We start from the raw sequence: 10,537 nt of genomic DNA on the forward strand, positions 1-10,537 counted from the left end.
TCTCTCCTTTTCTCTAAACTGTGAACACAAACCCCAATTTTCAAGCTACATTCACAAAACCTCAGACTCTTCTTGCAAAACCAAACTTTCACCTCAAAACAGTTCAATCTGTGCCCAAAACTGAACTTTGTTGCCAAATCGTGCCCCGAGTCAATCAAAATTAAAAACACTACTGAGCAGCCACTAAACACTACATAGACAAATAGAAAACACAACGCTCAGCACATGAAGCTGTAGAAATAAATGTTTATTGTTCACTGTAGCTAAATGCATGTTTCAAAACAGAAAACCTGTGCATTTACACTGTAGCACTTTTCTCCTTCCCTTTCTTTCACCCTCCTCCTTACCTCTCCACATCCATTTCATCCCCTTTTCCTTCCTTCTTTTTTCTGCCCAGTTCATCCCTCCCTCCCTCCCTCCCTCATCCTTTCTTTCTTCACCCTGTCGCCTCTCATCTTCTCCTCTTGCAAAACAAAAAACCTGTGCATTTAGCACTTGTACATAGTAAAAAAAAAAGGAGTACAAAAAACAGAAATCTTGTGCATTTACACGTAGCACTTGTACAGTACAAAGACAAACAGAAATCTTGTGCATTTAGTACTTGTATACAGTAGGCCTACGTAAAAATAAAGTACAAAAATATAGAAATGAGAAGTGCATTACTCAGCCACAGCATCATTTCTCTACTGGACCAGGCCACAGGACTTCATCCTGAACTAGCTACAGTATATGTGCCCTCACATCATTGGACACAAGTGTTATCAATTTTGAGTTGTTGTGTTCAACCGGTGAAACTTGTGCTTTAGTTGTGTTTGACTTTTGCCACCTGTGCTCAGCATTTTGCAACACAGGTGCATCACAATGAAAATGTGTTGATAAGTTGAGTCTAAACAGGTGAAAAGTGCTGATGGTTTTGCCAAAAGAGACTGATTCAATCAGTGGGTTCAGACAACTGAGAATTTGGTTCAGACAACAGGGTTTAGTGTTTTAGCAATTGAGAAAAACTGTAATAGGATAAACCCCTTGAGAGGAATCCTCTCGTTTTCGAGGGGGTCATGAAGCCATGTTGGATTCAACTATGACAGATGTGACATTTGTTTTTGAACCGAGTAATAAAATCTGCAGTGGAATCAGTTTTGACCTCTGAGTCCCGTTTGGCTTTGTGCAAACTCTGAAATAAAATCATCTGTTGAAAAACGGTTTGTTAAAATCCACTTCCACTCAGATTGAGATAACGAGCTGAGTCTGATTCCATTACTCTGTTCAACCAGCCAGAGACTCAGAGGAACATACGGCTGGAGAGAGAGAAGAGAAGAGAAGAGAAGAGAAGAGAAGAGAAGAGAAGAGAAGAGAAGAGAAGAGAAGAGAAGAGAAGAGAAGAGAAGAGAAGAGAAGAGAAGAGAAGAGAGGAGAAGAGAGGAGAAGAGAAGAGAAGAGAAGAGAAGAGAAGAGAAGAGAAGAGAAGAGAAGAGAAGAGAGGAGAAGAGAGGAGAAGAGAGGAGAAGAGAAGAGAAGAGAAGAGAAGAGAAGAGAGGAGAAGAGAGGAGAAGAGAAGAGAAGAGAAAAGAAGGAAAGAGAAGAGAAAAGAAAATAAGAGAAGAAAAGAGAATAGAAAAGAAGAGAAGAATAGAAGAGAAGAGAAGAGAAGAGAAGAATAGAAGAGAAGAGAAGAGAAGAGAAGAGAAGAGAAGAGAAGAGAGGAGAGGAGAGGAGAGGAGAGGAGAGGAGAGGAGAGGAGAAGAGAAGAGAAGAGAAGAGAAGAGAAGAGAAGAGAAGAGAAGAGAAGAGAAGAGAAGAGAAGAGAAGAGAAGAGAAGAGAAGAGAAGAGAAGAGAAGAGAAGAGAAAAGAAGAGAAGAGAAGAGAAGAGAAACAGCAGATGAGAGCAGTTTGGGGATTTTTCTGAGAGGAGCAAGAGGATGAAAAAGGACAAATATTAATGTAATTATAATAACAAATTAGATAAAGTGGATTACGATGACCACTTACGCTGATGGCTCGGCTTTAATTCAATCAATTCACTTGATTTTCGACCTTGTGTCCAAAATCAGACTTCAATATGAAACACAAGCAGAAGAAGAGTCCAGATGAAACCGCTGAGATCTCACACCGCTGAGATCTCACATCGCTGCTTCCTCTAGTCGTCTACAACCAGCAGCATCTGTTCTAACATGATAAAATGTTTCCATCAACTCTCAAACCATGAGAAATGTCCAACAGCAGCAGTCTGAATGAAACTAATGACAAGTTGAATTTACAGTTCTAACCAGTTGAAGACATCACATTAAACCAGCTTATTTTTTAGGCCTTTTCTCGAAAATTGCATATCCATAATAAAATGAGTATATCTCTGCAACCACAAGGTCTATTTGAATACTTTTGGTGTCATAGTAAAGGGAAAAAATGAGGAATTGCTAAGATGTGTAAATTTCAGTATATGTGTTACTGGTGAAGAGTAAATGAAGATGACACACAGAAAAAAATTAATAAAATTAATATTTGCCTAAAAAAAAATCATATTTTTGATGAGTGCCCTTTAGAATAATGCTGATGAAGCTCAAACTCTCTATAAAATCATTGTACAACATGTGAACATTATCTCTGCAGTGGTTGATTCTGATTAATTGAAGCAGGACAAAATTATTGAGATTTTATTACAAAATATTCAGGCGAACTTTCCAAAATGTCCATTTTTGGCCACAGCTTGGAACCACCTGCCACTATAAACTATTGTTTAATCTTTAGTTTCACACAATTTGCATAAACTAACTGAAAATGAATCAACCAGGACTGAATAAGAATTGCATTCCTAAAGCACAACACTCCACCATGTTCATCTCGACCATGTTCGGCTGCAGGTGTCCCCCAGGGGGCCGTTTTGGGCCCAACCCTATTTTCCTGTTGTCATGTTGTCATATAAGGACCCAGATGTGTTTGTTGTAATTGTAAAGCACATTGGTTAAAGGTGCATAAAATATAAATATATATAATAAAGCTTGACTTGACTTGACTTGAGTTGACTATCTGTTTTAACACAGTGGGTTGAATCTTTAGTTTTTTGTCTCTTTGGAGATCACTGACATTAAGTATTTGTTAAATTGATTTAAATGAATGAATGTGTATCAATAAGAAACCAGGTTCAGCTGTGTCATGTCATGTATCTACTGGGCTCTAAATACATTACATCTATAAAACACATCATGTGAGTTTATTTCTTCAAACTGCCACAGAAACAGGAAAACAGAGATGATTATATATATATATATATATATATATATATATATATATATATATATTCAGCCAGGAGCTAGAGGAGGACATGAAGAGCTTCACAATGTCAGTGTGAAGGTTTGTGTGAGTCACAGAGACAGAGTCATGTAACACACAGATTTTAATTGGTGTCTGTTAAAACTCACAAATACACACACACACACATGCTGACACACACACACACACACACACACACACACACACACACACACACACGCGCACACACACACACACACACACACACACACACACACACACTGTTGTCGGTACGAGCGATTCACTGGCAGTAAATGGCCTCATCATAATTCACAGACGGCATTAGGGAGGAGGAAGACACAGTCATTACCCTGTAGTACACACACACACACACACACACACATGCTGACAAACACACACACACACACACACACACAGCAACACCAGGAGCTACAAACAGATGAGAGGAAACAGACTTTTCTCTGTTTTGGTTTTGATAAGATCAAATATCAAATGTTGTGTTGTTCAGAGCTGATTAATGACTCACACACACACACACACACACACACACACACACACACACACAGACACACACACACACACACACACACACTTCTTCTTTTATATCTACATATAACAAGGGTCTTAAGGCTTTAGAGAGAGTCACCATCTTGTTCCGTCATGTTTGTACGGCAGCCTGAAGGGAAACTCCAGCCAATCAGAGAGCAGGTTCATGAATAAACCAACGAAGTGATTTTCTGCCTCTGCACCGGTCTCACATTTAGGCTTAGGGTGACAAAACGGTAACTCCTATCAGAACAAAACACAGATCAACGTTGCTCTAAGGACTTACTGAAAAATGTGGTACGATTTGGTGTTTCTACAGTAAATATTTTGGAGACGCTGGCAGTTTTAAAACATCAGGCCGTTCTGCTCCTCTCAGAAAATCTTTGTATTGGAGTCAATGAGGAGCAGAGACAGACGTGGCCGCACTTAGAGGCTCAGAGTTTAAATTCTGTAAGTCTCTCTGATATTTTGAGCACATGATGAGAGACAGAACAAATTTGTCTACAAATTAGGAAAAGATTATGTGTGTAGAGTGTAAATTGTGGCCGGGCCGAGTGTGGAAAGAGAAAAAATCTGGAGTTTTTCTGGCATCTCTCCCACTCTAACCGATGATGTCACGCACTCTGACACGAACATTCCATGCAATACACACCCATTATAAACTCATAATTTCTCCAAAAATTATCATGGTCATTGATCAGGGATTGATCAAAAACTATATGACCTATCAAAACGTGGAGTAATACGCCAATACACAAGACTTGTGTCTACTGTTTAAAGTTTAAATGGAGTCTCTAGGTCAGGGGTAGGCAACTATATTTGTCGAAGGGCCAGAATTTTTCACCCCGAGGGCCGGGCGGAGTTTCTCGTTGAAATTAAATTCACCTTTTTGCTTAATAATTTGGCTGTTTATATTTTATATTTTTATTTCTCTTGTGCACATCATTTTTATTTATACACATCTTTGGTGTTTTGTTTTGTATGATATAAAATTAAAAATCTTGACATAGCCCATCATATCATCATTTACATATCATGCTGCTGGAGCTTTACACTGCTGTCTTGTATCCTGAGACATGCCCTGTGATTTTCAGCCTAAATATGGCCCCATTGCCCCGTGGCCCCGTGGCCCCGTGGCCCCGTTGCCCCGTGGCCCCGTGGCCCCGTGGCCCCATTGCCCCGTGGCCCCGTGGCCCCGTGGCCCCGTTGCCCCGTGGCCCCGTGGCCCCGTGCCCCGTGGCCCCGTTGCCCCGTGGCCCCGTTGCCCCGTGGCCCCGTGGCCCCGTGGCCCCGTGCCCCGTGGCCCCGTGGCCCCGTTGCCCCGTGGCCCCGTGGCCCCGTGGCCCCATTGCCCCGTGGCCCCGTGGCCCCGTGGCCCCGTGGCCCCGTTGCCCTAACTACAGACTGATTCACTCTGTCAACCTGTCAACGAGTTCAAACACAATCACACACATCAATAATTCATCAATAATCAGTTTGTGTCCTGATTCACTCATTAATTAAATCCTCAGATTCTGTCAAAGTCACGATGCTGCAGATTAATGTGTGTGTGTGTGTGTGTGTGTGTGTGTGTGTGTGTGTGTGTGTGTGTGTGTGTGTGTGTGTGAGACAGATGAAGGAAGAGACTCATGAATAAACAGATTTCATCAGGAGGATGATAATGATGTCACGCACACACACACACACACACAGCAGCAAGCGACCAATCAGAAGCTTCAGCCTGAATTCTGATGTGACAACATTTCATATTTAACTACAATAAACTAAGAGAAGAAGAAAAGCAGCTCTGAGCCAATCAGAGCTCAACCTCAGGTGTGATGCTCCACCTGTCTCCTTCCTCACAGCTTCATCCATCCTCTTTCCTCCACTTGCATCCTTTCCTTCTCTCCTTCTCTCCTTCCCTTCTTGTTTTTCACATCCTATTGATAGCTTTCAGTGACGTCACTTCCCAGGGACCTGGCGGTCAAAAGCAACATTCCAAAGTAGCAGCGCAACGGACTTTCTATGGACAAACAACCGAGTAATGACTTAAATCATCTGCCAGCAGCCGAGAAAGAAAGAAAGATATAAAAACAGCTTTGAAGTTTTGGTCACTTGTGACCCATATTCAACACCAGCTGCTGTATACCAGCTGTTTAAGATGACCAGTTCCCTGCCGAAGCTCCAGTTGGGCGATGTTTACATTTACCTGGTGGAGAATCCATCATCCTCCACCGCTTGTAACCAATACCTCCGGTGTTATGGCTCAACTGGTTTCTGATTAAAAGCCCCATTTTGTAGTTTTTTGATCTTAAAATAATGTTTCTGAACTCGTTGAAGTGGTAGAAATGTACCTGTAACTTTCCTGTGTGGGAACACCGTCCTGGTACCGCAGCTCCGCTGAGCTCCACAGTCTGAGCTCCAGCCCACTGAGCCCAGGCTCCCTGCTCCTCTCACCCACAAACCAGAGCCCTTAGCTGGGCTGCACGGTGACCAGCTGCCCCCCCTTTACCCCCCGGAGCTTTGCTACGCACCGCTACCGACGGCAACGATGACGGCGGTCCGATAGCAGCGGGACCGGCGGCGGCGGCGGCGATGGTAACAAAGGACCGCCCGCCACCGGACACCGGGGCAACAGCACCGCCCGCGGCGGCAGCGACACGGTAACGGGGGTCGGGACCGACCGCGGCGCGGCGAGGACGATGGTAACGGGACCGGTGTTGGTAACAATAAGTTTAACTTCAGTGTGTTTACATCTGTAGAACCAGATGTGCATACAGCTGCAGTGACTGTAGCTGAGTCTGGGTTGCTATGGCAACAGGCTGCTGGTCCATATGGGACCGGCTTAGACGTGGCTCATAGTGCAGAGCTGAGTTGCATCATGCAGTGTTTGTTTCTATTTCTATTTCATCTGTGAACATTTTAGTCATCAACATTAAAAACACTTTCTCTCTTTGGTGGTGAAATAAGAGAAAAAGGGAAAAAACTGAATTCCCAAAAAAATTAAAACGGAAAAAATGGAATTTGGGAAAAAAATGAATCAGATGTTATATGGTCTTTAGGTTATGTGGTTTTAGGGTTATATAGTTAAAGAGTTATATGGTTATAAGGTTTTAGGGTTAAAGGGTTATTATGGTCCTAAAGACAGAGACATAACAGAGGAAACTGCTGCTGCTACTGAACCAGTTCAGATAAAAACCATGAGCACAGGAATGTGAGAGAGGAACACGTGAATCATGTGATTAGATCTTCACACACACACACACACACACACACCTACACACACACACACACACACACACACACACACACCTACACACACACACACACACACAGTGTTTGACAAAAAGCTGTTCTGGAATCTGTTCAGAAACGGCTTCATGGGACGGTGAGGAGAGAGAGATGTTTCTGTCCACGGCAAACTCAATCAATCAATCAATCAATCAATCAATCATCATTTATTTGTCATTGCCATGAATAACAATGACATTACGTCGGAGCATAATACAACCTTACATAGTGAAAAGTGCAAAATGTGCAGTGGTGCAGAATCCCACGGGCGTCATGTACATGAAGGAGAGGACTACAACACAGGGGCATCAGAGGACAGGGTCAGAGGTCAGAGGTCAGAGGGGCTATAGTGTGTGTTGCAGCAATGCAAAGGCCAGTTCACAGTTGTTGTAAGGTGGAGTGTGGTTACTGTCCATGTGAGGGGGGGGGGGGGGGGGGGGGGGCACTCACAACCAGAGGCCAGAGTATCACAACAACAACAACTACAACAACAACAACACCTGAGTCACACACACAGTGTGTTGGTCCAACAGACCTGAGCTGACAGCAGCTTCCCACCAGGTCGACCATGAGCACACACACACACAGCCACGTGTCCAATCAGATCCACAGGGCACACACACACACACACACACACAGTGAACACATGACACACACATGAGCAGACAGCTGCTTCCAGGCTTAGAGACAAACATCTCCACATGGAGCTGCTGCTCTGAGATCAGTTCTAACGCTGCAGCAGCAAACTGCAACAACTCTAAACCTCACCAAGGATATCTGTCTTCTTTCTAGTCAAAACAAATCTCATTCTACATAAAATAAGTAGATTTAAACATATACATACATAGTTATATATAAAAAAGTAGCTTGTTTTTAACACTTTTTACCTCATTTCACTTGAAATAAGTAGAAAAATCTGATAGTGGAGCAAGTTTTTCTTTCTTATTACAAACACAAAAAACTTGCTCCACTGGCAGATTTTTCTACTTATTTCAGGTGAAAATTAGTTTGAAACAACAAGTGAAAATGATCTAAAAACAAGTTAATTTTTAGGTGATGAGTCTTATTTTAAGTGGAAAGAGATTAGTTTTGACTAGAAATGAGACATTTTGACAAGAAATAAAACAAATATTCTTGGAATGAGTTTGAGTTTTTGCAGCAGCTCAGAACCAGGATCCATCTGCTCCGTGACGAGTCAGAAATAAATATTTGCACCTCCGTGTTCAGAAGGATTTACGAAGCTCTACAGTCTGAAGCCAAACAGACATTATTGAAAAAATACTTATGCTAGGAAAACGTTGTGCCTCAGAGTTGATGAAACAGCTTTATGGGATGTAAACAGCCTGAACAGCCTGAGATCCGGCTGCCGTGGCGATGCAGGGACAGTAACAAGAAAACCTACACATTCATTCAGTTAGAGCTGAAATATTAGAAACTAGAGCCACAGATTGGATTTGACTGGAACTGTCCTTTAACAACCCCTCCCAGCTCCAACGGGCCGGGGGGGGCGGGCAGGGTTTACACAGGGATGTCACCAGTCACTTGAAATACTCATGCCACATATCATTGGAAAGCTAAAATGCTTGTGATTAAAGATATGCCGACCATTTCAAAATATAGTTGTTGAAACGAAGGACATGCCCTACATACGCCATGAATGACTTCATTGAATAGCCAATGAAATTCAGAAGAAAAAAACGATGTGCTGCTTCACGGGCCGTAGGAAGAGGCAGCACTGTCACTACCCGATTTGCAACGCTGCCCGATTTGTGACAAAACAGGTCTGCGCATGCGCAGACCGGCCGCCATCTTGGACAGCTGCCTACGGCAACTCCGCTTGGACAAACTTCATTTGGGCACTGCCCGATTTGCGTACAATCGCAAGTCTGCTTAAAATACGGTACTGTGAAAATGATTTAAAAATAAAAAAATAAAAAAATAAAAACCTGCGGACGTCCGTCATAAGACAGCCGCGGCAAACTCGTTTATTCAGTGAGTGTTGTGGTAGTTGTGATTGTTTGTGGTTGTCATGGTGATGAGGCCGGCGAGAAAAGACGACAGTAAACATTAAAAGTCGCCTGTGTTCCTGTTTTCTGAGCATCAAGATCCAGACCACCACAACCAACCCTCAATTTACATTACTAATAAAGTATTTTTTTTTTTTTTAATAAAAAGATAAACCGTCTCTGGCGACGCACATAGGGCAGTGATCCTAAGTCAATTCAACTAAGTTTGTCCAAGTGGAGTTGCCGTACGTGGCTGTCACAAATCGGGTAGCGTTGCAAATCGGGTAGTGACAAGCACTGCCATCTTCATGCGTAACAATGCAAATGCTGCACTTTGACCTTTCACCTAATGGCAACTTAAGGAAAACGCCTCGACATACACTTAGAAAAAAATGTGTAAAATACTAATTTTCTGCAGGATTGTTATCAAATTTGAACTGGGGCCAGGTAAAGCTTCATGCTGTGGCCCCATTGTGTTTTCCAGCTACACTCATCTGCAGGCATCTGATTGCAAAAAAAAAATTCAGGCGAGAATAAAAACATTCTACTTCAGTGTGTTCCAACTTAGATTACTCAATGATAGTAGCACTTATAGTGATTCTTTCAGTTTGGGGAAAAACTTCAGAGTGTTACCTTTCAAAAGAGACCAAGCCCATCCATATTCTCCAAACAGTTCAAGAACAGCATTCAATTAACTTTGGGTACGCCTTGGATAGGCGAATATTACAGAATTTATAGGAGCGGGAGGGTTGTAGCGAAGAAGAATTGATATGATAACTCATTGATTCATGACTGACAGTAATCCAGCATCCCAGACAGACCAGCGTCTTTCAGACTGTTGTGTTAACAGACGTCAGAGAGCAGCATCTCTACAACACCAGACTCGTCCTCACATCACCGCTGACCCTCCGTCTGTCTCACCTGATGATGACGTACATGACCAGGAAGTTCCCCACCAGGCCGATGACACAGACGATCATGTAGACGACCACGATGGTGACCTTCACGCCGGTCGGCAGCAGCATGTCCGTCTCGTTGTAGGCCGTGAAGTTGTTCTGGAACAGAGAGTCGTTGTAGAGCTCGGCCAGCACGTCTTCAGGGAACTCCATCGTAAAGGCCCCGAGGCTTCAGCCGCCTGGAGGAGGAAGAGACAACTAGTTAAAACACCCTGAACCAGAGAACTCCATCTCCTCAGAGGCCCCGAGGCTTCAGCCTTATGCCTGGAGGAAGAAGAGACAACTAGTTAAAACACCCTGAACCAGAGAACTCCATCTCCTCAGAGGCCCCGAGGCTTCAGCCTTATGCCTGGAGGAAGAAGAAACAACTAGTTAACACACCCTGAACCAGAGAACTCCATCTCCTCAGAGGCCCCGAGGCTTCAGCCTTCTGCCTGGAGGAAGAAGAGACAACTAGTTAACACACCCTGAACCAGAGAACTCCATCTCCTCAG

At 43.3% G+C, this 10,537-nt stretch overlaps 1 protein-coding gene across 1 annotated transcript in view; it reads right to left on the reverse strand.

The window, feature by feature from the left end:
• The window catches only part of oprl1 (opiate receptor-like 1), an 81,823-nt gene extending 71,627 nt beyond the window's left edge, over nucleotides 1–10,196 (reverse strand). The window contains exon 1 of the mRNA XM_085782999.1: nucleotides 10,009–10,196. Within this exon, the coding sequence (XP_085639125.1) occupies nucleotides 10,009–10,196 (188 nt within the window). The remainder of the gene's footprint in view (nucleotides 1–10,008) is intronic.
• Between the last annotated feature and the right edge of the window lie 341 nt (nucleotides 10,197–10,537).

This window comes from Trachurus japonicus, chromosome 7, assembly GCF_045865225.1.
Source record: "Trachurus japonicus isolate A0001 chromosome 7, Traja_1.0".
NCBI classification, from domain to species: domain Eukaryota; kingdom Metazoa; phylum Chordata; class Actinopteri; order Carangiformes; family Carangidae; genus Trachurus; species Trachurus japonicus.